At 39.1% G+C, this 27416-nt stretch overlaps 1 protein-coding gene across 2 annotated transcripts in view; it reads left to right on the top strand.

Moving 5' to 3' along the window:
* The first annotated feature begins 356 nt into the window (after positions 1-356).
* The window catches only part of SNX8 (sorting nexin 8), a 52692-nt gene continuing 25632 nt past the window's right edge, over positions 357-27416 (top strand). The window contains exon 1 of one of the 2 annotated variants that reach the window (XM_020975248.2): positions 357-551. In XM_020975248.2, the coding sequence (XP_020830907.1) occupies positions 476-551 (76 nt within the window). In that variant the 5' untranslated portion in view covers positions 357-475. Of the gene's footprint in view, positions 552-9679; positions 9936-27416 lie in introns of those variants that run through there. The other variant, XM_020975250.2, reaches the window with a different exon arrangement.

The following is a 27416-nucleotide window of genomic DNA, read 5'->3' as shown; positions in this document are numbered from 1 at the left end:
ATGGAAAGGAGGAGGGGAGGAGGAGGTTAAAGGAGAAGAGAGGGGGAGAAGATGAGGAAGAGAAGGGGAGGAGGGCAAGGAGGAGAGGACGAGAAGAGGTGAGAAAGAGAAAGGAAGAGGGTGAAGAAGATGGGCAGGAGAAGAGAAAGAGGGGAGGGAAGGAGATGGTGAAGGAGGAGAGAAGAAGGAGCAGGGGAGGACGAAAGAAAGAGAAGAAGAAGGATTGTAAAGGAGGTGAAGAGAGGGGTGGAAGAGGAGGGGGAGGATGCAGAGGCGGCGGCGGCGGCGGCGGCGGCGGTGGCGGGCTGCGGGACCCGCCACGGCCAGCAGAGGGCAGAGGGATCCCAAGTCCCGGAGGCTGAAGTTCGGGAGCCCGAGCTGCTCCTCAGTCCCCAGGCCGGGCCTCGGGGGAGGTCAGGGTGAGGGGGTCCCAGACCGGCTTCTCAGGAGGAAGTCACGTGGGATCGGGGCTCACATGACCGGCCGCGAGATGGACCGGCCGCTTCCCGCTGAGGCGGCGGCTGCTGCGGCTGCGGACCTCGCGACGGCAGGTAGGAGGGTCGGGGGCGCACCGGGGCCAGGCCCGGCGGGGACTCCCCGGGGGCTGCGGCGGCGGCGGCCCCGGGGCGCCCAGCTACCCCGGGCGCTGCTGGCGCGGCCCGGGAGCCCCGCTGCCCGCCCGCCCCGAGCAGCCCCCCTCCCTGCACGCTGGGGCCCCCCAGAACTTGGAGGGACTTTTGTTCCCGCCGCTTTAACTTTGAACAGTTTTCTCATCTGTAGAATGGGGATCCTAATAGCGCCGACCTCCCAGGGGGGTTCTGAGGCTCAAAGGAGATACTGTTGTAAAGCGCTTTGCAAACCTGGAAGTATTCTAAAATTCGAGGAGGAGGAAGAGGAGGAGCAAGAAAATAATAATCTAAAGATTCTCCCCACCTGGCCCAGCCCCAGAGTTTGAGGAGGGAAGGGGGAGGGGGGCAGGAGGCTGATGCTCTAGCGGGACCAGGAGGCCGGAAACCTGGGGCGCTCCCGGCCGTGGTCCTGCCGCCGTCCGCCCGCCCCCCTGCCGGTTACCTGTTTGAGCCCGGGGCAGAGGCAGATGTTTTTGGAAGCACGGTTTCCTAAACTGCAAATCGAGGGCAACATTTAAATATGAAAAAGTCTGCCGGTATGTAGGGGAGGCAAAGGGGAGAACACAGCTCAGGTGTTTTAATGAATGCTTTACCTAATGCAGTCAGTAAAGGGAGGACTGTCAAGTGGAGTAGATAGGATTCCAGGCAATTCCATTTTCTATTTAAGTGCCTGGTGTGTTTGCAAGAATCTTAGGTGGTCTCTAAGGTCCCTTTCTGCTTAAACTGGTTTTGATTTACTTAAACTGGTTTTATTTATTTGAACTAGGATGGTTGTCATGAGAGTGGAAAGGAGATAGGTGGAAGAACTATTATTGAAGAGAGTCTCCAACTTGACAAGTGATATCTTTGATTTATAATTTGGCAAATTTGATTTATAATAACAGCCAGCATTTTTATAGCACTTTTTTAATGTTTGCAAAACTCTAATATGATATCTTATTTGATATTCACAACTATTCTGTTTCGAAAAGTGGTTCAGTCTACAGGCATTTCAAGCACCTGATACCTTGCCAAGTCCGGGAGGTACAAAGGCAAAGCAAACAAACAGTCCCTAGCCTCAGGCAGTTCACAATCTAATCAGGGAGACCATGTACAAATAAGGTATATTCTGGATAAGTTGGAGATGATTTCAAAGGGAAGATAACCAAGATTAAGGAGATCTGGAAAAGGCTTTTTGTGTAGAAGGTGGTATTTGGGCTGAGACTTGAAGGAAGCCAGGGAGCCAAGGAGAGTGTTCCTGCCATAGAAGAGAACCAGGGAAAATGCCTGCATTTGGGGGATGGGGTGTCTTGAACAAGGAACAAGTTAGCAGGCTGGTTTGTAGAGTAGGTGAAGGGAAGCAAAGTATAAGAAGACTGGAAAGATAAGAAGGGCTCAAGATCGGTAGTGCTTTGGAAGTCAGAGGATTTTATGTTTTATCTTGGAAGTAATAGGGAACCACTGGAGTTTATTGAATGGGGCAGAGGGTGGCATGACCAAACCCATTCTTTAGGAAGATTACTTTGACCTCTGAGTAGAAGATGGCCTGGAATAGACAGGAAGGCTACTACAGTAGTGCAGGTATGAAATAATGGGTGCCTGCATCAGGGTAGGGTAGTCAAAGGAGAAAATTAGGTAAATATTAGAGATGTCATAAAGGTAATTGAGGCCCAGAGAGGTTAAGTTTCTTGGTTAGAGTCCACAAAGCTACTGAGTGTCTGAGGTAGGATTTGAATTCAAGTTTTCCTGCCTTCAAGTCCAGTACTTGGCACCCTTTAATCACATTACTTACCTGTCGCTGTTCTCCCAATTAACTTCTTTTGCTTAGTACAGCGATTGGCACAAAGTAGGCACTTAATAAATGTTTATTGACTAACAGACTTTACTTCCTTTAGTTACAACACCCACCAATTCCAGGGATTCTAGAGTTACCCTAGCTTCTGACTCTCCATGTCATTCCTCTGAACAAACCTCAACCGCTACACTTCTAGGAAGGTCCAGCCTTCTAATACTGGTACTCCGGGATTCTAGGAAAATCCTAACCCTATTTTGTTGGAGGTGGTAGAGGCCCAGGAACTCTTTGGAAAGAGTGTTGGATTAGAAATCAGGAGGCCTAGTTTCTAACTTTGAGCTTTATCAAGTCACATGTAACCTTTCTGAGCCTTGGCAAAATGGGGTAATAATACTTGTCCTGCCAAAGGGTTGTTATTCAATTCCAAGAGTATTCCAAGTATCTGACGTACCAAAGACACTGTGCTAGGTGGTAGGGATATGAAGGTAGGGAAAGCAGATCCTGATCTCTTGTAGCTTGCATCCTAATGAAAGGGGGGTAGGGGCAGGGAAAGGGCTGGTACACAAATAAATAGTGCATAAGAAAATTAAAAGTTCAGAGAAATGGTCTAGATTCAATGCCGTGAGAAATCTGAGGAGAAAGGAATACTTTCCCCTGAGGGGAGGGAGGAATCAAGGAAAGCTTCTTGATCTGGGGAATTTTCACTTGAATCTTTTTGGGGAAGGGAGTGACTGACTTCAGCTGGTAAAGTGGGGTGGGAGAAGGAAGAGTGTGAGCTGAGGTCTGGTGACCCGAGAAGGAAGGACAATAGCTGGGACTCTCAGTAGTCCAGATTGGCTGAAAGGAGAATGCATGAAGCAGAGTATTAGGAGATAAATGGGGACCAGATTGAGAACTTTTAATGCCAGAATTAAGAGTTAATACTTTATTGAGCCGACAGTGGAGAGCTACTAAGGTTTTAAGTAGAAAGATCACCTGGACAGCAACTTGGAGAATGAATTAGGGTGAGCATAGATTGGAGGCAGGAAGACTAATTAAGCTTTTACAGTAGTTTAGCAAGAAGAGATCTATTGGTCTGAACTAGGATGGTTGTAATGGGAGTGGGAAGGATATGCTAGGAGACAGAATTATTTTTGAAGACAGAAAAAGAATAGAAAAGAGGTAGAAAGACTATTGGCAGCTAGGTGGTACAGTGGATAGAGCACTGGGCCTGGAGTGCGGAAGATAAGAGTTCAGAATCCAGCCTCAGACACTTGCTAGCTATGTAACCTTGGGCAAGTCGATTAACCCTTATTTGCCTCAGTTCTTCATCTGTAAAATGGGAAAATACTGAAGAAGAAAATGTTAGACTCCTCCAGTATCTTTGCCAAGAAAACTCCATGGACAAAGTCCTAGGGGTCACAACTTGGCAAATGATTGGGTATATGGGATGACACAAGAGGAAGAGTTGAGAAGAACTCCAAGGTGATAAGCCCACTAATATAAGCATGCCCACTAAATGAAATGGAGCATTTGCCGGGTAGATTAAATTGGGTTTGAGTCATATAAATGTTAAGTGCTGGTGATATGGAGCTAGAGCTCTGGAGAGAGATTGTAAGTAGACATTTAGATATTTTAGCTATGGACATAGAGATCTGATCATTGAAGCTGAGAGATTGGATGAGATTACCAAGAAAGAGTGTAGAGGGAGAACAGAGGATAAACCACATTTAAGGGCCAGAATGGCATGAGGCACTGGTGAAGGAGACTGGAGTGATCAGAGATATGAGAAGAGTACCAGAGAGTTGTGTCCCTCAGGCCAAAGAAGAGGAGGATATCTAGAAGGAGGGGGTAGTTCACAGTCTTAGATGCTGCTGGGAGATCAAAGAATCAGGGAGATATCATTATGTTTAGAAGGTAATTAGTGATAGCTGAGAGCCGTTTCAGGAGAGTGGTGGGGATAGAATCCAGGTTGTAAGGAATTGGGTGTGTGTGTGTGTTTTGAAAAGTGAAGGAACCAAAGTATTATTCTTTCTAGGAGTTTAGTAATTTGAAAGGGTAGAGGTGGGGAGGGAAGAGAGTTAGCCTGAGACAGTAGCAGGGTCAAGGAAGATGTCAAAATCTGAGTATTTCTGTAGGCTGTGGGAAAGGATCCAGTAGAGAGGAGGGAAATTCATGAGGCAAAATCTAGCAACAGTGTATGTGAAAGCACTTTGCAAACTGGAAAGCATTGTGGGAATTTAGATGTTCTTATTGTATCACTATTTCAGGCAAGTCACTTATCCTGTCTCTGTCAATGTTTCCTCATCTATAAAAAATGGCTAACGATACTTACCTGTATACCTCACTGGGCAATTTCAGTAACGTATGTGAGTTTCAAAAAGTGAAGGCTGTTACATAATATGCTATAGAGTGATATCATATGTCCTTCATTGCTTGGAGGTCCATAAAAGGAGGGTGCCTCCAAGGTACCAGGTTGCTTTAGGGTGTTGTCCTCAAAGGGGCCTCTTTGTATATTTTTGTTTGGAGGCTCAGAATTTGTTTATTACACTGACTCCTACTCTTATCAAACCTTTTGTTAATGTTGATGTTCAGGCTGTTAAAACTAAGAAGCCTTGCCCATTTCCTCTTATGTGGTCTTTGAAGGAAATCTTAAATATGTCAAATCTTACATATTACACATTGTAGGACCATGACTCCTCAAGAATCTCTGTTCCTATGACTAGACTACATTTTCCTACCAGATCTTGGCCTTTAGTTAGTTTCTTCTCTCCCCCCCCTCCCTGACCCCGCTTCAGCTGTGAAATACTATATACCTTACTTTGGCTAGTTATGTTATTGAGAGCTCTGTGTTTATCAGGTCAATCTCACAAGATAAATCTGCATGTTTCAAGGCTACAGACTACCTTTAACTGTGGCTAGCTATCTTGCAGATGTATGTGCCCTTGGTTACAAAACTGTTTGGGTAGCATATTGTTACATCAGTGCAAATTTATCAGTAACTGGAAGACAACTTAAATTATCCTGATGGTGTGGTGTAGTGGATAGTATACCAGACTTGGATTCAGGAAAACCTGGGTCTACATCCTACTACTACCTGTGTGATCTCAGGCAAATTGCTTAACTTCTCTGTGCTTCAGTTTTCTCATCTGAAACAGGGATTTGGGCTAGATGGTCTCCAAGACCCCTTCTACAGTCCCATGTTTGTCAGCAGCTTTGTCTTTGTATATGAAACATGTGTAATGTATAGAACTGGTCAAATGGCATCCTAGAATGTGATTTGTGGGGCGTCTAAAATTCTACCCCAAGTTCTTATTCTGTTGATTTTTTTTCTTTGCTTTTTCTTGGCCCCTCATTCCCACAATCCTTCCTGTCTTGATTCCTTCACGATTCCTTCATTACTAGACTTCTAGAAAGAATAACTACACTCAGTATCTCTGCTTCTTCATTACCCACTCATTCCTTATCCTTTTGGAATCCAACTTCTGTCTCTACTGCCCTACCAAAATCGCTTTCTCCAGTGTTATTAATGGCCTTTTTACTGTTAAATCCAGTGGTCTTTTTGTGGCGTCTGTGTATTACCAGGAGGTGACAATCCTGCTGTACTTTGCCGTGTTCTGATTGAATCCAGAGTATTGTGTTCAGTTATGGGGGCCGCATTTTAAGAATAATGATGTAATTGAAAAGCTTGAGAGTATCCATATAAGAGGGTAACCAGGATGGTGAAAGATTCATGTATAGGAGGATCATGTGAAGTCACTGGAGATATGTAACCTGGAGAAGATTTAGCAGGCATATCATTCAGCTAACATTTCTTAAGTGCCAATTATGAGCCAGGAATTGTTAGATGCTGGGATGCACAAAGTTAGAAATAAAACAGGCCCTTTCATCAGGGAGTTTACATTATGTTGCAGAGAAAAGCACAAACCCAGGTGAGCAGATATGAAACGTATACAACATAAATACAAGAAAAATTTTTTTTTTGTGGGGGTGTGTGTGTGTGGAATGGGACAAGCAGCTGAAGGGATTGAGTCAATTAATAAGAATTTGAGTGCCTTCTATATGGCCGGCATGGTACTAAGTACTGGATTGGGGAAGGTCTCATGTAAAAGATGAGCTAAACCTTGAAGGAAATTAGAGATTCTAAGAGGCAGAAATAAGGAAGGCATGAAAGGATGGTCTGTGCAAAGACTCATACATAGGTGGGAGATATCTAAATATTTATCTGTCTTTCTGTATGTATGTCCCCAGTCCTAGGGTATTAATGTTTCTGTCTCTCTGTCTTGTCTCCATGCCTCTGCTCATACTGTTCTTTCCTTCTCCTTTCTTATCAGTTGAAGTCCCTCTCTTCCTCCAAGATCCAACTCAAAATTAAAATGAACAAGAAGCTTTCCTTGATCCCTTATATCTATCTGCCTATATATGTATCTAGATACTTAGATATAGAAATATTGATATTGATATAAATAGATACTTGCCTGTGCCAATTTGACAAACCAGTTTACCTCTCTGATCTTCACTTTCGTCTGTAAGACGAGAGGGTTGGTCTTCAAGGTACCTTCATTGTCTGAATCCTATGACACAGATCCTACCTCCACCAAGAGTTCATTGATGCATCTGTATTCCCACACCTTTCCAACATTTGTCATTTTCCTTTTTCTTTGTCAACCTTGCCAATCTAACAGGTGTGAGGTGGAACTTACATGAAGAGTTTTAGGATAAGGGGGACCAAATCATGCTTGTGGGCAACAGGGAAGGAATTAATGAAAGAATAAATCCTGGGGCTGCCTCCCAGAGGAGATCATAGAGGATGGGATCCAAGGTACAAGTAGAGGAGTTATCCTTGACAAGATGAAGGGCCACCTTCTTAGGGGAACAAAGGAAAGCATGGGTGAAGACCCATAGTGATTTTGAATTTTGGAGTAAGGGAATGAAGCACCTAATGGACAAATTATTTAATTTTTCAGTAAAGTAGGAAGTGATGTCACAGAGGGAGGGATTTTTGGGAAGAGAGCCAATTAGAGAAGAATGAAAGGATTACCATAGAGCAGCAAGGGCTCAGTAGAGATTAGATAACATTAGATAATTTTTGATGTCCCTAGCTGGCGCAGTGGTATGACTTTTTTGGAAGCATTCAGTAGCCTGGGAATAGTAGAGAAGATAAATGTTGGGGGTGATCCAGGATTGAAGATTGGCAAGGTGAAAAGTGGTAGTACAAAGGGACAGGGAATTTGAAAGTGGAGGACAGTGTATAGTTGAATTCATCTCCTCTACAGTCAGAAGTGTAGAGAGAGGATAGTGAAGCTAAAGCAGGGTGATTGAGTAGAGTAGAGGTAGTTGGAAGAACTGGAGTGGTGCCGAAGTGCAAGCAGGTTGAGGGAGAGTGAAGCAGAGAGAGATGGAAGAATGAAAGTTTATGTTCAGAAAGAGGAGTTTTGGAGTTACAGGTTGTAGAGGTGGCCTGGTTATGGATGACAGAGAGATCCTGAGTGTGATTATCCTTGTGGGTAGCTGAGGCTGATTAAAGATATAGATCATGGGAATTAATGGAGATTGGTGAAGTCAGAAGCCAGAGTGTTTAAGGGAACATCATTATGTATGTTGAAGCCCCCCAGTGAGGGAGAATGGGTAAGGGTTGAGAAAAAGATTGTACAAGATGGAAAAGAGTATAAGATTAAGAGATCTAAGGTGATGATGAGAGTATGGGTGGAAGTGGCTGGGGAAAGGATTTTGCATCAGCAAATGGAGATTCTGAATTACTAGAGTAAGGGGAACAGGAAGTGGGTGTTTGACAGTCATGGGATGGAGGAAGAACCATTTAAGGATGGGAGACCTCACCCAGGATCCTGTGATGACTAAGTGTGATATGGCGGTTGTGGCATCACCTTTTATGGCTTGTCACTGTGAACACTGGGAATGGAGCATATGAAGAGGTGGCATGACTTTTGTCTGGATGTCTGGGTCAGTAAAAATACCTGGTGATACAATTCCCCTAGCTAGACTGTACTCTCACTTGACAGTGGCCTCATAGAATCCTTAGGTTTCAAGGATTTATGCATGACTGTGTGAAGCAGGTGTTTCTAGGCTTCTAGTTCCTGAGACTCAGAAGTGTAGGCTGTCTGGATCCCTGATGAATGGGAGTCCCATCCGCTAAGAAGACGCAGGGCTTCTAGTGCCTCTCCCTCTTCTGAACTCCTGTGGTATTTATTGTTTATTAAATGTTTGGCATTTCTTGCAATTCACTTTTACAGTATTGTTCGCTTTTTAATGTGTCTCTAAAACATGTTCCTTGAGGGACTTTCATTCTGGATTGAGGGGAAGGGAGAGATGCAAAAGTACACAGGTACTTGTTAGATTTTTCTTTATTGATACATATGGTGATTATTAAGCAGAACATTTCATCCCTAGACCTTGCAGTTTAGGATGAGGGGGAGATAAATGAAGGGTGTCTTCAAGGTAGTTTATCTGAGCATCTTTTGGATAGTTTAGGTTTTAAGACTATAAAGTTGAGTAATTAAGAATGAGAGCTGCCCAAAAAACAAAACAAAACAAAATACCAACCATTGTATAAATTGCTTAATACTCCTTTAATTCTGAGGATGTAGAATTTCAATTCTGTGGGATTGATGGGACACAAATATCACACATTTTCACTGTAATTTGTCACACAAATGACCACATTTTGGAGTCAAAACACCTGAGTTTGAATCCTGGCTCAGCTACTTACTACCCATGTGACCAAGGGCAAATCACAACCTTTCTGTCTCAGTCTCCATTTGTATAAAGGGGCTGACCTAGATGATCCCCAAGATTCTTTCCTGCTCCAAATCTGTGATCCTATTTTAGTATAACCTTGTGTTTCATATAATCTTATGAACCTGAATGTTTCTTAAAAATATTTCTTGTTTTTACTTCACCTTCATTTCTGAATATATTCTTTCTTTCTCCCCTACCCATCCTTTCTAACAAAATATCAAAAAAGGGGGGGAGTAGTTCAACAAAACTTAACTAGCATGTCTACAGTGTAACAGTATATGTAATTGGAACCTGACTTTTTAAACAGAGGAGAATAAAATATTGTTTCCTTTCTTATTAAGAAATACAGGTAGTATAAAATTCTTGAGTTGGAAATATAACAACTATAAGCATTTGAATAATATTTTAGTTGACATTCTTGATCCTGAAACTGTTCATTTTTAAGTCTTTGGCATAACGTTTGTCATTTGCAAGGCAAAAATCTCTCAATTAGGAAAAAGAGGAACTGAGGCATTGTTACGTAGAAAAAAATTTTGCCATTATGTGTGGTCAAACAGAAAAGTGATATATAGAGGGAAGGGGAATTCTGGTTAAAGTTTTTTTTTTCTTAAGAAAAATGTAGTACAAAGGGAGATGTGTCCATAAATTAGGTCTTCTGGGAAGTAAAGGAGAAGTTGGATAGCTGTTTTTCTCTTAAACCAGTAATTTTTTAACTGGAGCTCAGGTGCGGAATACTCCTTGGGTCTTGGTTTTCCCTCTAAGTGAAGATTCAAGCTCAGAGACATTGAAAGTGGTAAAAGGTAAGCTGGCTGTAGGGGTGATGTTGAGAACAATATACTATTCTTCATAGACTCATAGAATATTGTAGGTGGAAGGAATCTTAGAAATCATCTGCTAATCCCTTAATTTTCCATATCATAAGAAAGTTAGGAAACTGAAACACAGAGACATGAAGTAAGTTATTCAGGGTCACACAGCAGGTAGTGGTGAGCCAGGGTTAGAAGTCCTATCCCTGAGTCTAGCATTCATTCTACTATAACATTTTGTTCACTTTTAAAAAGAATTTTACTGAAGGAGAAAGGAGATTGCCCAACATAGAATTATAGTGTCGTTGTCATGTTATTTATATATTTTTTCAGGATCAGTAGAAAACATCAATAAACTTGTGGACAATGATTTGATTTTTTGAATTTTATTTCTACTGGATGCTTAAATGGAGAGGCAGAAATAACTATTTTGGGTAGGCTCAAGAGGAGTAGCTGGGAAATGAATTCTGGTAATGTGAGGTTCAGTAGACGCTGACATTGTACTTCGTACCAAAGTCTGTTACTGTTTAAACACTGACAGCATCATAGGAGAAAAATCTATTTTATTGTCTCAATTTTAGTAAAGTAATTATTAAATAGTAAGCATTTCCATCCAAGTGCATGGTACTATATATAGCCATGGCTTTCTAGGAATTAGTATGGTAAGGAGACAGGTGTTAAATATTGAATATCTGAATAATTGGAGGGAAGTAATTCTGGATTAGAGTAGAATTTGAATTATAGCATTTTAAAACGCATTTATGTTACTTAAATGCATATTATAAATTGGATTAGGCTAGTAGAAGTCTTACTTTGAAATTCTTATCTATTTATTCAACAAACATTTACTTATTGCTTATGATATGAAATGTACTTTACTAGGTGGTAGGAGAGATAGAAAAATAAATAGGACCAATCTCAGACCTCTGGGAGTCTATCACAGTTAAAAGTAATATGCTTATTAGAAATCAAGATCCCAATTTAACCTTTGTAATTTCATTGGTTATATGTAGGTTGTTGTAGTTTCAGTTGCGTCTGACTCTTTGTGACCCCATTTGGGGTTTTCTTGGCAAAGATACTAGAGTTTGCTATTTTCCTCTCTAGCTCATTTTACAGTTGAGGAAATTGAGGCAAACAGGGTTAAGTGACTGGCCCAGAGTCACACAGGTAGTCTGTCTGAGGCCAGATTTGAATTCAGAAGATGAGTCTTCCTGACTTCAGGCCCAGCACTCTACCCACTGTACCACCCAGCTGTCCTAGTTGCTGTATGTAAGTAGGTATTTCTAAAGTTCAAATAACTTGATCTTTTATATAAATATTCTCCTCCAAAATTTGTTTATATGACTAAATTGTTGATAGCCATTTTTTCCAAGGTAGTATAAAGATATGCTTCAGCTCGCTATTTTTTCTAAATGATTTCAAATTCTAAATTATAGTTATGCCTTAAGTGTTATGTAGTAGATGTGTTCTTTGGGCTTCTTTCCCCACAATTTTGCTGAAACTACTTTTTCCAAGATCACATAATTTTACCTTTATGTTGTGGAGAACATTCAGCCTAGTCTGGAATAAATATGAGCTTGCTGTGGAAGAACTTTTATTGGTATTTGGTGGCAAGGGAAGATATTAAATTGGTATCAGTTTTTATTGAGAACCTAAATAAAGGGTATATACATTGTGGATTACTTGGATTGTAAAATTGGTAGTTTTTGGTCAGTGTTTTTACGTAAGTTTAAAATTTAATCTTTAGCAATCTAAGAAAGTTTGGGGGTGCACAGTGAAAAGCACTCACCTCCCTATTTCCTTCTGTGGTAAATCTTTAATGGCACTTATGAAAAGTCTATGTCTTAGCTGGTAAATGTGCAAATGCTATCGTTTGTAACAGTTAGATTGGATTTAGGATTACGTGCAAGGCATTTTAGCCAGTTCCCTTTTTGATTGTTGCCTCAGCTCTCATTTTATATGTGTCTCTGGTCATATGACTCCTTTGCTCAGAATCCTTCAGTGATTGTTGATTTATTGCCTGCCAGATAAAGTTTCTTCAGCCAGGCATTCAGGGCTCTTCGAAATCTGGAATCACCTTACCTTTCCCACTTTATTTCTCCTCTGTATGTACTATAAGTCAAACTGGGCTCCTTGACAACTCCCGTATGGATCCTATGATTTGCCTCCTCTCTGCCTATGTTAATGTTGTTCTCTGTACCTGGAGTACCCTTCCCTACCTGTTGAAGTCAAACTTATCCTTTAACCCAGTTCAGATAGCACCTCCTCCATTAAGCCTTCCTCGAGACTGTATTTTTTAAATGAAAAACTTTTTTCCGGTTTTTTCTTTGTCTCCTGTCTCCTCTTTCCTCCCCACTCCCATTGAAAATGGGGTGGAGCATAAGAGAAGGTTGGAGTGAAAGTAAATGCTTGTTAATTTTTTTTTTTGTGAGGCAGTCAAGGTTAAGTGACTTGCCCAGGGTCATACACAGCTGGGAATTGTCAAGTGTCTTGAGGTCACATTTGAACTCAGGTCCTCCAGACTCCAGCGCAGGTGCTCTATCCACAGTGCCACCTAGCTGCCCCATTGTTAATATTTTTTAAAAGCTTTCATTGACCCTCCTTCCCAGCCCTCCCAGTAAGTAACGATCCTCCCCACCTCCCACCCATCCCCATCTCACATTGCACTTTGTTGCTCCTTTTATATAAATATACAAAATAATGCTTAAGTATGTTTGTATTGTACCTCTAGTAGCCTAAACTTCTTGGGGCATAGGATATTGTATTTCTTCAGTACTTGGATAAGATGTTCTTCATTTGATAGGTGCTTAATAAATATTAGTTGAATTTAATTGGTTTGATTTAAACTGAATTCTGTTTAAGGTATTCATACCTCTAAGACTTTAACTCTAGGAACTAATTTTCCTATTTTAATTGAAGTGGTTATTATAGAATATTTACTAAGTTTTGAACTTCTCTCCATTGATAGCCTGGGCTAGGGAGAAAATTGAGTGAGCCGCTTGTTCTTTTTTCCTTTCATCTTGGGTAGGATTAACTGACATTATTGAGGGTCATGCAGACTTTGAGTGCATGTCATGTGTTGAAGTAGTTTTCATCAGAGATTAATTACTTGTATAAATTGAGCTTCTTCTGAAGACGTGCATAATTGTTTTGGTGAGTTTTTCCTTTTACAGGCCCTGGTCTGTAAAACGGGGATAAAAAACTTGCACAAGATTGCTGTGAGGATACAGTGAGATAAAGGATGTCAAATGCTTTGGAAACTGTAAAATGCTATACAAATAAGTCCTGTTAATTTCCCCAGTTTATGACAGTAGAAGATTTTAAAAAGATATCTTAAGTTACTTTGTTTTTAATTTTTAACTTAATTTTTTATTAATTTATATTTAGTTTTCAGCATTCACTTCCATAAGATTTTGAGTTTTAAATTTTCTGCTCCTCCCCAAGACAGCATGCAATCTGATATAGGCTCTACATATACATTCCTACTAAACATATTTTCACATTAGACACTAGATGATTTTTGCTGAAAATTTTCCTGGTGGCTGGCTGGAAGACAGATTTTCTATCCATTGAGCTTAGTGTAATGTCTCCTTGTGTTGCCAACACTCAGAACATTTAGAGAAATCACTTCTAAAACTCTATGAAGTAAAAGACTGGATTGTGACAATGTTCCCTTTCAGTTAATTAATAACAAATTGATTCAGAGACTGTCCCAGCAACATGGTCCTAGAATGTTTTGTCTATGCACAGAGACTCGTGAAAATTTCAATTTTCTTTGGGAATGAGGAAACAATTTAGTTGAATGATCTCAATGTCCAGTTATAGTGAAAGTTAATCAGATTCTGAACAATGTAGAATGACACAGTAAGTGAAATGTGTGTTAGTAATGAAAACTTTCTAGGTGTTCAATCTTCTAATTTACTGTGTCTCAGTGAGTTTGTGATGGAGAGGGCTTTCTCGGCATTTCTTTTAGAATTGCCCCAATCTTTGTCTTTCACAGGTTATTTCTGTTCAGCTTTCACTGTAATTAGACTCATCTATTCATTCACTTCATTTATTTTGGAAACATTTGAACTTCCACTTTTTGAGACCACAGAAAAATTTAATCATTTTAAATTGAACTGAGAACCAAGTAGATGTAGGAGAAAGGAATAGGTTACATTGTGAAACAGAGAAGAGAGTAACTTTTTTTTTAATGTAACTTGGAGGCACTTATTCTATAATTTCCTTAAGTTATAAAAATAATCTCCATTCTAAATATGTGGGAAAGTTCTTTCAGCTCTCCTGATGTAAATATTTCTTAAATGGTTGGAGCAGAGGAATAAACTGGACTTTAGCAGTCCCTTTCAGAAATGTCTAATTTTAGAGTTAAGAGAGATATAATAACCTGATAACTTATCTGGCTAGGTTACTTTAACTATGATCTGCGTCACCAGGAAATCATCTGATAGACAACTGTTTTCAGTACCCTGTTTCAATTTTGTGATGCCTTCAGCAAACCAAAGATTCTCTTTTTCCTGTGGTTACTCTGGTGTCTGCTGTGGAAAGTATTAGAACCAGGATTGTGCTGGTAAATGTTTAACAACTGGCTGTCTGGAAAAAAATTTTAGGAAAGACACACTTTTAAGTTTAATCTGCATTATTAACATTTTCTCTATCGCTTACGTGTGGACAGTCAACAGAAGAAATCAAGCTCTGATTGGTAGCCATTGCTGATTTCTCAGGTTTGAATGCTTACATTGAAAATTTAACAATTAATTGAGAGCCTTGGCCACATTGTGAAGCTTGAGAATGATTAGATTTTTATGAGTGGACCTCCATCAACATGTGATTTACAAAGATCATATGGAAAACAGATATGCTGAAAAGACCTATAAAATCATGTTCTTGATTAGGAAAACATGAAAAAACTTCATTAGAACCTAGTCTTCTGTTAGAGAAATAAGCTTTGGCCTGCAAGTCTCTTGTTATTTTACTTGAATTGGAAGTTTAATACAATATGCTCTATGTAGACACAGTATTTCTGGGTGTTCTTCGTGAATTTTGAGTGTGTGTGGGGGGGCAGTATCCTGGGGAGGAGGGCTCAGAGTAAGGAGAGCTTTCTTGTTATTCTTCAGTAAGATACTCGAGATACTTAGAAAGAAACATACTTGGAAAGGAACTGGACCAGGAATTAGGAAGATTTAGGTTGAAATTCTGCTTCAGACTCTTATTAGCTGTGTGGACTACAATCGGTGAATTAATAAACATTGAATATGTCCCAGGAATTATGCTACAGTCTGGGCATACAAAGAAAAAGCAAAAATAGTCATAGGACCATAGATTTAGAGCTGAAAGGGACCTTAAGTGTTACAGAATTCAATTCCCTTATTTGACAGATGAAATTTAAGTGACTTGCCTGGGGTCACATTGCTAGTAAGTATCTGGGGCAGGATTTGAACTCCTGTCTTCCTGACTTTAAGCCCAGCATTCTATCCATTGTTCCCCTCTGTTACCTCATCTATAAAATGAGTAAGTTGGACTCTGAGTCACTTCTAAGACCACTCCTGACTCTTAAGTCTCTGATCTCTGATTGTTCCCTACTTAGATTTTCCTGCCAAATTGTAGCTTGTAGCCATCATGTATTGGTCTCCAGTCGTTAAATGTGATCCCCCTTTAGAGGAAAGAATATTGTATAGATAGTTTACTCTAGGCTAGATACAACCCAGGCGATTTTAAACTAAGGTGGTTCTTTACTTCCCTAAGGACTTTACTTCCTCATAGTCCTGGGATGCCATTGGTGTGGAAATCTGCCTTTCCTGACAGTGGATCTTGTCACCTTCTCTTGCCACTTAAAGTCTTAGAGAGTTAGTTGTCTAAGCATTGAGAGGTTCTGTGACTAGCCCAGAGTCATTCAGCCCTGATGTGTCAAATGTTGTATTTGGAGCCAGATGTTCCTGGCTTAGAGAGCAGCCTTTTATCCACCACTGTCTCCCTGTCCTTCCCCTGCATGTTGTTTCTCCAGCAAGAAAATTTGGGAAGGGAGAATAGTAGTGGTAGCAATGATCCATATAGTGCGCATTTGATAAATGTTGTCTTGAAAGGATAGTAGGAGTAGGAATATGTCAATGAATGATACTGCTTGTTATTTAAAATATTTTGTTTATGTGGGGGAAAATCCATACCTATGGGAAATATGAAGCTTTAAGCATAAATGCACATTTTGGATTGCCCCTTGGTCACTTAGGCATTTAATTCTCTTCAGAGAACCGTGGCCTCTGATAGTGACAAGGAAATTTAAATTTCCATTTCCAAGCACAGTATATTACTGTAAAAGGAATATATTTTCCTTTTCTTATAGGAGTTGTTTGTGTGTTTGTTTAGGGCACACACACACACACCCCTTTGGTCAGTGAATCTGAGCAGTGTAGCAGTACAGGTCTTTTACACATAGTTAGAAGTGTAATCTAGGATTGAGTTAATATTCACATCGAGTAATTGAGAGTAGTGTATTTTTATGTGTGCATGTATTGTATCTTTTCTACTTTATTTTTGTTTGTGAAGGTGTGATCTAGATTTTCTTTATTCTTGAAAAGCTAGATTTTGAGTAAATGAAAGCAAGTTTAGTGCATTTTGGGAAAGCTACTGAATTTGTTAACTATTGCTGTTACCTGTCTATGATTTTGGCCCGTCTCTCGTTGTCCTGTATACATCTGCCATATGTTTTGTTGAGCTTATGGAATCTAGCTGTGGAATTTTCCCTGAACTGGATTTCAGTGGGTTAGATATGCTGTAGTTCGGAGGCATTTGGAAATACCTCCCTTCAACAGTTGACTGAATCCAGAAGTACTTCTGCAGAGTAAAACATGTTAGAGTCCTTAGCCAAATCCAAAGAAGGGTTTCTTCCAATAACAAAACCGGCTGCTGAATAACTCTGAATGCGTTACTTTACAGCGTTCATGTCAGTTCTTGGCCAGCTTGTTTCCCAGCATGGACCTGCAGCTGTACTGAAGTAATCTTGGGAGATAGAGCCAAAACTAAGTCAGCCTTTCCATAGCTGTGCAGAAGTCCCATTGGTCTTTGTCTTATGCTTATATCTGAATTTGTAAAAAGATCTTTGTGTAAAGTAAGAAGTCAACCTTAGAGGTGTTTATTTTGTGTTTTCTACCCAATTTAATAGAGATACGTACCTTTCAGGTGAAGGAGTGCCTCAAAACGTTAATCCATGTCGAGTGTAGTGACGTAGAACAATGTTGGGACAGCTAGGTGGCATGGTGGATAGATCCTCCCTGAAGTCAGGAGGACCTGAGTTCAAATCTGGCCTCAGACACCTAACACTAGCTGTGTGACCCTGGGCAGGTCACTTAACCCCATTGTCCAGCCCCCCCCCCCAAAAAAGAACAATGTTTTCAAACTCAAATAGAAATGGGGACCATTAAGTTGTCTAGAACAATCCCTGCATGAGCACATGTTAACATTGTCTGTGTTCCATTTTATTTATTTAATTTGTTAAATAGTTCCCAATTACATTTTAATCTGATTCAGGCAGCCCTTTGAGGTTTTGACACTTCTGTTGTAGACCACTACATACATGTATGTTAGGCAGCTGTAGACACACTGAAGCTAAAAATCTAGGTGTGCTCCAAGAGTTTCAAATTTTTTCTTTCTTTATCAAGAGGTACTTACAAAGGTGTGATTTATAAATTCTATTTAATTAAACATTCATTAAGGTGCTAAGGGGAAAAGAGTAATAGAAAATGCCTTGGTCCCTGTTCTCAAAGAGTTTACAATCTACCAGGGATCCTGTATTTTGTATTCAAATAAGTATAATACAAGGTAGAATGTTCTAGGGGTAAAGAGAGATCCAGAAAAAGTGCTGTAGTAGGCCAGTGATGTCATATTGAAAGAAAAGCTGATGAGTCGTGTAAGGATCCCCATAAGAAGTATATTGGCTTAGAAAACTACATATTGATATTATTCATGTTCTGTTGTATTTTTATTTTTAATCTGATTCAGCAGCACAGAGGAGTGTTGTCCTGCTGGCCACATGTTTGACACTTCTCCTCTAGGCATCATTAAAGAGGGAGAGATGCTTTTCATCTGTGTGATCAGAGAAGATTGTGGAGGAGATGATAGCTGAGCTGGGCCTTGAACAATTGCAGTAGGTAGAAATGAGGAGGAAGTATGTTTCAGGTAGGGGGCTTGCTTACAATGGGAGGGAAGTGCAGGGGCGAGGTTAGGGCACTGCTAGTAGTGCAGTTTGTATTGTAGAGTGTTTGAAGTTGAGCAATGTGAAATGCAGTGGAAAGGTAGATTGGAGCCAGATTGATGAAGAGGGACTAAAATGCCAGACCAAGGAGTCTGTACTTTAGCTTGTGGTCAGTAGAGAACCATTGGAAGTTTTTGAGTGGGTAAACGAGAGATATGATCATTGTGTTAGGAAGATTCTGGCAACTGCGTGAAGGATAGAATGGGGATCGTAGATAGCTACTCTCTCTCTTCTGTCACTGGAGCCCCCACCATCTCTGTTGCTGTTGCAGCCACAGACTCCCATACTAGAGTCCCCTCTACCTCACAACTGAAAGTAGTGCCCCTCCCTGTTCTCCATCATCAGAAAAACTTAGACCTCAGAGAGAGGCTGAATGTCACCCTGTCATCAGGTCTCAGCCACTAAGCCTAGAGTCAGGAAGACAGGAATCTCATTCAGGGAACTAAAGCTGCCCTGACAAGGCCTCAGATACTGAATGCCAAAAGGACTAGCACCTCAGACACACCAGGCCTGGCAGAGCAGAGTGAGTGTACATCCCACATGTAGGATATCTTCTAGATTTTTTTTTTTATAGACCCTTGGCATGTTAGGATGAAACTTGATGCTACATTTCATCACTCAGCAACTGGTCTTCATTTGACTCTCTCCATCTATATCATCTGGTCCAGATCCTTGTGGCTTTTATTTGCTGGTCTGCAGGTTCCTTCTCCTACTTAAAATATTTGTTTTTTGTGAACTTTGAAAGGTTAAAAAATATGAATATTTCTATATACAAAGAACAAAAAAAAGATGGCATATGAAATGGAACTTCTATTATACATTAAGTGTATACTAAATTTAATGCATTAACAAAATTGCTTTGTTTATGTGTTCCTTTCTGAATTTCCTCCCATTCTCTACATTTTAAAGAATGTTTTATCAGTGCTCATATGGTTTATTTTTTTGCATCACAATCATTACCCAAGCTTCCCTTCCCCTTCTCTCTCCTCTAATTAGAACCCTGCCCTTGTAACAAATAAGTATAGCCAAGCAAAACAAATCCATATATTGGCAGTGTCTGAAAATATATGTCTCATTTTACACCTTAGTCCATTAGCTCTCTGTAAGCGACAGGAAACATACTTCACAGTCATCTTCTGAAGTTATAGGATTGTAGGATTATAAATCTAGAGCTGGAAGGGATTTTAGGTCATCTGGCCCAACCCTTTTATTTTACAGATCAATCAATAAATATTTATAATCTCCCACTGTGTGCCAGGCACTGTGCTTAAACTCAGATGAGGCAACTGAGAAATTAGGAGGTCAGGTTACCTGTTGAAGATCACACAGGTAAGAAATGGGATTTGATTGTCATTCTCATATCCTGTGCGGAAACAAGCCAGTAGATTTAATGACAAATGGTATAGTTGTGGTGCAAGTGTCGTATCTGTGCCCTTATTTCTACTTACACCACAGCCAGTCTACTTCAGACTTTTTTTCAGCTCTCACCAGGATGATTGCAGTACTTCCTCATTGGTCTTTCTGTTTTTAATCTCTCCTATCTCCAATCCATCCTCTGTGCAGCTACCAAAATTATCATCCTAAGGTTATCTGACCATTACTACATTGCTCAAAAATCTTCAATGACTTCCTGTTGTCCACAGGATAAAATATAAACTTAGTCACATTTAAGGAATACCACAATCTTGTTCCTATCCACACCTCTAGAATTATTTTATATTTCTCCCCTTAATTAACTCTAGCTTAACTGGATACTCTTGTCTGCTGCTTCTCTTCATTTGCATTTGCATCCCCCACATCTGGGATGTATGCTTCTTCTTAAGCTTACGTCTCATCATCTCCATGTTGCCTCCTTAGACCTCCCGAAATTTTTAGTATTTTTCCCTCCTTGTTTTCTTTTTATTATATATGTTTTTTTCTGTGTACCATGTGGTACCCCAGTAGAATTTAAGCCCCTGTAGGGTTAGCCCTGTTTTGTTTTTGCATTTGTCTTTGCATACCTTATCATAATGCCTTTCATATACTAGGCATTTAGCACAGATTTGTGGAATTGGATTATAATCCTACCTTGTGCTGCTTTAGCTTACCAGTCTTCCTCTTTAGGAGCTTTTGTGGTCTCCATGTTGTTGTTGTTGTTGTTGTTGTTGTTGTTGTTGTTGTTATTGAGTTGTGTCTGATTCTTTGTGACCCCATTTGGGGTTTTCTTGGCAAAGATACTGGGAGTAGTATGCCCTTTTTTCCTCCAACTCATTTTACATATGAAGAAACTAAGGCAGACCAGGTTAGGTAACTTGCCCAGAATCACACAGCTAGTGTCTGAGGCCAGATTTGAAACTCAGAAATAAGAGTCTTCCTGAATCCGGGCCTGGCACTTTGCTATACTACCTAGCTGCCCTGTGTGGTCTCCACTTAACAGTTGTTGATTTACTGCCTGTAACTCTTATTGAACCTTTCTTCTCGAAGCAGCTCCTAGATTCTCATTGGATCCCCTGTATGGAAGCCAAGGAGGGTACTTGTTTATTTACCAAAGCAAGCAAATTGGGACTCAGAAGTTCTTGTAAGTGTTGGTTAGGTTCTCTAATCCTTTTAGTATTACAGTTCTGACTACATTATACATTTTATGGCTAGTTGGAGAGCCTAACTGCCACTTACATTGTTTGTATGGTACAATGCATTCTGATTCCAAATTATTCACAAATTACATTGGTATTAGTACACTACCCTTTGTATTTAGTTGGAGATGCTTAGAAATGATACCCTTTTCTCTTTTGTATATTATATATCTGTGGTTACTATATTCTGTTCTAGGAGGATTTTTCTCTTATACCAAAGCTATTTACTCTTAAGAGGGTTAAGAGGATTGCAATTTTGAGGGTACATTATTTTAAAAAATAAGCATAACATACATAGCACAGAATGTTATTATAAGAGAGGTATAAACAACTATTATGGGACTTCACGTGGATGAGAGGTTTTCTAGCCAAGGGGATCAAAGAAATTGTAGAAGAGGTGGAAATTGTTTTGGGGCCTTGAAAAATTGGGTTTGAAGGGAGAGCTTTTCAGGTAGAAGCATGAGCAAAGGTGAAATGGGAAAATGCAGGATGTGCTTGGGGGTCAGTATAGTTTAGTTAACATGAAGGGTGGCAGATGGTCAGTGAAATAATGCAGGAAAGAGACATGTAGGCCATATTGGAGAGAACTTTGAATGCCATCCGACAGTTAGCAAATGGAGCATTATAATAATTTTGCTCTCCAGAAACTCAGAATTGTTTTTCTTCTGGCTCTACATTTCCTTCTATGTCACATGGTGGTGTTGAGTTAACTAATACAAAAAGGGTTTGCTGTAGAATTTTAAATGAGTTCTTCCCTCTAGTTTAGTATTTATACCTCCTGACAGAGAAATGATGGACTGTGTAAAATGAGATGAACATTTTTGGACATGGCCAATATAGGAATTTATTTTATTTGATTATGTATGTTTGTTAGAAGGTTTTCCCCCCTTGCAGTGGAGGGTAATATGGAAGGGAGAAAAAGATAAAATGCTTGATAATTGAAAAAAAAAATGAAAAATAGCTAAAGTAAAAACAACATATCAATAATTTGATGTATAGATAAGATAGACTTTTTATGAGATTTCAGTGTCTACTAGAGAGTAATCCTCTTTTTAAAAAATGTGTTATTAAAAATATACCAGTGCACACCAGCAAAAGCAACTGAACTTGACTATTTACTATGTACACTTAAATCGCTTTTGACATGTACAGTATCATAACTTTTCATTCCCTTCTTCTGTGAGCATGTTAGGGTTCCTTATCTAAGGGGTAAGCAGAGTGTGGTCTGCCGTAGCCAGCATCCCATTTCCAACTAAGAATGGTTTTTAACGTTTGTAAATAGTTTACTAACTCCTGCAAGTTATCTGTTCACTCTCATTTATTTTTATGGAACACTTAATTCTTTAAGATGTTTGAAACCAGACAAAGAGTTAAACAATGTATCCTTAATTGAAAATAGTTTCTTTTTAGATTCTTTCTATCCATTCCTCATGTGATCAGAGTTCAAGTCCTGTTGCTAGCATGTGATTAGTTGAATATTCTTGAGTTTAGATGTTATCTTGACAGTTGATAAATCTTTTAAAATTGTACTTGAGGGCATTTGCTCAATGATTACTAACCTGTTGTTCGACAAACTGATATCATTGCACATATCCCAAAATTAAAAGTATAGTCAGATATCTTGTACGTGTTTATGACTGTCTTTTGTGATACTGCTTGTGCCCGACTGCTGGCTGAATTTTAGTGTTCAACTGGGGTGTGTCATCTGCCACTTAGGCATGTTTCAGGTCTGACTGATGATAAATGCACCTTTTGTAGCTGCATCTGATATTAGGCTAAAATCTTTGATTATTTCAGATCTTGTCATTGTATTCTATCAATATAGAAAACTAAAGACCTTTGAGGTTCACCGAGCACTGTTTCATCTGTCATTTGGGTATAGCTCTTCACTTCAAAATCTCATTAAGGGAATCTTCTTATACAGTCAACCTATTGCTATAATGTGATAAACATTATAAGAGAAGAAAAAGTTTACAGTCTTTATTTCAGTCGTATATATTTCCCATTGTTGCTGGGTAACATCTTAAAGTTTGGGGAGAACACTTTGAGAGAGAGAACTTAGTATTTTACAAATATCTGGGTCAACTTGAAATTATTTAGTTGCTTTTTAAAAAATATTTTATTGATGTCTTTTTTTTTCTTAACATCAGAAAAACAGTAACACAAAACCAGGGAATAAAGTGACTGGAGACAGAGTATTATAGGGCACTCGATTTGGCAGCAGAGGACCTAGGTTCAGTGCTGCCTCAGGTACTTATTAACTGTGTGACCCTGGGCAAATCACTTAATATCTCTGTGCCTAGATTTCCTCTTTGTAAAATGAGGGGATTGGATTAGATGGTCCTTAAAGTCTCTTTCAGCTCTGAATTTATGATCCTATGACCTGGGTCTTATTGGTTATACTACATTTTATTTAAATGCTTCTTAAATTACATAAATGCAAATTAATTTCTTATCTGAACAAATCCAAAAGGATTTATTTTTATTCAGGTTTTAAAGAATAACATAGTCTTAGTTTTATTTATGTGAAAGTTTGTGCTAGACTTGGACTTTTTTCTCAGCAAATATTACCTCTTGTTTATAATTAAAAAGAAAAATTTTCCTTTTAGTGCTTTCTCAGCAAGAAGCTTTATCATAATTTCCTTGATTTCTTGCAAGAGTTTAGACAGGAATTGAATCCATTTGAATAATTGCCTACTATTGCGTGGGTAATAGGGTAACTTGTTTTTCTGAAGAAAGTTGAGGTTTAAAGGGTTATTTCTTTGAGTACTGTGACCAGGAATTATAACCCTAAGTAGACTTGTGGGCCATTGATGTGGGATAATAACAGTTTCAAATATATCTTCTTGAAACAAACTCTGAAGAAGCTGCTGACTTGTGAATTTGGAATCACTAGTTTTGAAATTTTCAGACAAGCTTCCTGCAAACTCTGGGGGGCCCAGCTTGGAGGTTTCCTTTTCATTGCTTTCAGTAATGAAACTTGGACAGCAAGGAGATCAAATCAGTCATTACTTAAAGAAATTAATTCAAACTGTTCACTGGAAGGTCAAATACTGAAGTTGAAGCTTAAATATTTTGTCTACATAGTGAGAAGACAGGACTCATTGGAAAAGACCCTGATGTTGGGAAAGATTGAAGGAAACAGGAAAAGAGAATGGCAGAGGATGAGATGGATAGATAGTGTTATGGAAACAACAAGCATGAATTTGGGTAGACTTCAAGAGATAGTGGAGGAGAGGAGGGTCTGGAGTGCTGTGATCCATGGGGTCACAAAGAGTCAGATATCTCTGAACAGCAACAAACAAAAACTAGCCTTTTTTTCAAGTAGACTCTTGATTTTGATTTGTCAAATTTAAATCCTAGTTTTATATCATTTCCCCACAAGGCAAATAGATTTTTCATAAATGTTTGTTGAAATGTAAAGAGACTTCAATTCCTTTGTTGTTAGCAAATTGTGTAATCTTGCATAAGTTATTATAGCTCTGTTGAGCCACAGTTTCTCAGTAATGTGATGCAATTGATCTCCAATTCTAACTCTCAGCTTCTATAATTCTAACCCAGAATGCTTTAGAGACATGTTGTCCTGTTAGAATCAGAAGACGTCTGCTTTCAGATCTAAGCCTACATAAGTGACTTCATCAAATCTTAATGAACTAATGCTTCTTCTGGGGCAGCTAGATGGCACAGTGAGTAGAGTGCAGGACTTGGAGTCAGGAAGACTTATCTTCCTGAGTTCAAATTTGGTGTCAGATACTTACTGGCTGTGTGACCCTGTTTGCCTCAGTTTACTCATCTATAAAATGAGCTGGTGAAGGAAATGGCATTCCAGTATCTTTCCAAGAAAACCCCAGATGGGATCATGAAGAGTTGGTCACAATTGAAAAACAACGGAACAAGAATGCTTCTTCACTGCTGCCCTTTTCCTTTATGCTAGCCTGTATTGCCTTTTATTGTCATTCATAGTCATCACCTCTAACTGGCAGGAAAGAGACAGGTGCAGCAAGAACATTTTAGAGGATGGAAGAGAGGTTTCATTGTCTTACAAAGACAATTGCAGAATTATCTGAATAACAACAAAAATCACATTCTTTCTGATTTTTAGTTCTTCTAAGCCTGACATACTAAAGAAAGTGATTTGTCTTATACTGTTTGGCTGATTGCATGATATGTCCTTCAAATAGCAGATATTTCAATAGTTACATCTATTTAAAAGAATCTATCATAGGTTGGAGCCATTGGTAGGTAGAGCTCCCAGTTTCCCCACATTCTAGGCACATGTCTCAAATTTTAACTCACCAGAAAGGATGGGAGAATTCATTGATGAGTCCTACAGGAAGATTTTCCTATTTTGGTTCTTCTCATTGATTCTCATCAGTCAGTATTTATTGATGAATGGTAACATATCAGATACTTTCAAGGAGCTAGAAATACCTCAGAGAGTAACAGTGTAAGAAACAAAAAGAACAAATATGAATTCTTTTTTTTTTATAATGTGTTTTTCACCTCAACCTATTTATTTTAAAGGAGTGGTAACCAGCATCATTGGAGGGCTGAGTGACAGCTGACAAGGAAAATTTTTAAGAACAAGAACAGAATTTTCTTTTTGAAGCTACATTGGGGAAAAGGAGATCTTTTTTTCAATCAGTTGGGACAAAGGAACTAGAGAATATGCTATAAAAAATTGCAGTTGACATCAAAGCAAAGAGATATTGGGGCAGCTAGGTGGCGTAATGGACAGAGCACCGGCTCTGGAGTCAGGAGGATCTAAGTTCAAATTTGTCCTCATACACATAACACTAGCTGTGTGACCCTGGGCAAGTCACTTAACCCCATTGCCCAGCAAAAAACAAACAAACAAAAAAGCTAAGAGATATTGCTCATATTGAATGAAGACAATCAAGATTCAGAAAGAGATTAGCAGGTTAGAACATCAGGCCCAAATCAAAGAAGGAATAGCATCACTGCTCTTGGTGAGTAAATTACATAAAAAAGGCAGAGCTGTTTATCTCATTTTGCTTCTGTTTCCTCTGCCAAAGAGAATAATATTCAGACTGGAAAAGACAGAACAAAAATGGCCATTAAGGAGTTGATACTTCCTAAAAAGAAATAGAAATAAAGCACCATGTTGTTTTTAATCAATTCAAGTCACCTAGATCAGATTAACTACTCGTTAAGGAGCTGAGAACTGACAGTTGTGAATGCTGAGTCACTTTTAACCATCTTTATGCAGGATTGGAAAAGGGCAAACTAATCAATTTAAAAGGAAAGAGAATGGAGTCTGCCAATTATAGTGAACTTGATTTTGATTCCTGATAAAATTCTAGAACATATTAATTAAAAAGATGGCAAATGACTGTCCAAAGAAAGGATATGTTGTAAAGAGCCAGCATAGCTTCAAGAAGAGCCCAATGTGATCTAAATTCGCTTCCTTTTTTGACATGTTAGCTATACCAGCACATTAGGGAAATATGGTAGATACAATTCATCTTTGTTGTTCTTGTGGAAAATATGGAGTGATGTGGGCTAGACAATACTCCACATAGGTCAATTCAAAACTTGTTGGATGGCTGAGCCTAAAGAGTAGTCATAAATGATTTTATATCAACTTGGAAGGATCTCCAGTAGAGTGTCCTAGAGATCTTTAACTGACCTTGTGATGTTTAATGTTTTTTTCAGTAACTTGAGTAAAAGAAATAGGTGTGCTTAAAAAATTTTCAGTTTACGTAAAAGCTAAAAGGATTGTTAATATGGGATAACAAAATCAGGATTTGAAAAGATCTCAGCAGGCTAGAACATTGTGTATAATTGAGTAGGACGGAATATAATGGGGATAAATTTAAAACCTTGAAAATTAAGTTGAAAAAACAATTTCACAGGTGTAAGATGGAGCAGGTATAGTAGGATAGCAGTTATGAATAATATCTCAGGTTTCGGGGACTGAAACTCAGTATGGTCTCCCAGTGTATAGAAGTTTAAAAAAGCTAATACAATCCCAGGTTTTAATAAGAAACATAAATTTCAGGACTAACGACGTGAAAGCTTTGTTGTACTTTGCCTTGTTCAGACTGAGGATTGTTCCTTAGAAAAATTCTAAACTCAGCAAGCATCAAATAAAATGACCATTTTCATGTACATAGTAGAACAGAGAAAGAAGATTGATTGTACATATAGCTGTGACGGTCTGTTGTGTACAACTTGCTTTTCTTTTATTATGTTACATACTGTAAATGATAAATACAAATTATTATGTATCATTAATATATATTAAATTCCCAAATGTAACTTTCAAAGCTGTCCTACTTGTCTGTGAGTCTTTTTGCCCTTCGTTTTGTTTCTGTCTGTGCATTTAAAAAATGCTTCAGTAGCCCTCTTTATCTCCCTTTTGGGGGCAGTCTTATCCCTATCCTCTTTCCCCCCCTCACCTTCCCTAATTGGAAAAGAAAAGAAAAACAAAACCCTTATAACACATTTGTATAGTCAAGCAAAACAAATTCCCACATTTGTTATGAACAAAAATGTATGTCATTCTGAATATAGTGAGTCCATTACTTCCTTTTCAAGGGATGGGTTAACTCATCATTGGTCATTGCCTTCATCAGATTTTTAAGTGTTTGA

This window comes from Phascolarctos cinereus, unplaced genomic scaffold (assembly GCF_003287225.1).
Source record: "Phascolarctos cinereus isolate Bilbo 61053 unplaced genomic scaffold, phaCin_HiC Scaffold_4;HRSCAF=312, whole genome shotgun sequence".
In the NCBI taxonomy this organism is placed as follows: Eukaryota; Metazoa; Chordata; class Mammalia; order Diprotodontia; family Phascolarctidae; genus Phascolarctos; species Phascolarctos cinereus.
Note: the sequence above shows the minus strand (reverse complement) of the source record. Positions and strands in the feature narration are given on the sequence as shown.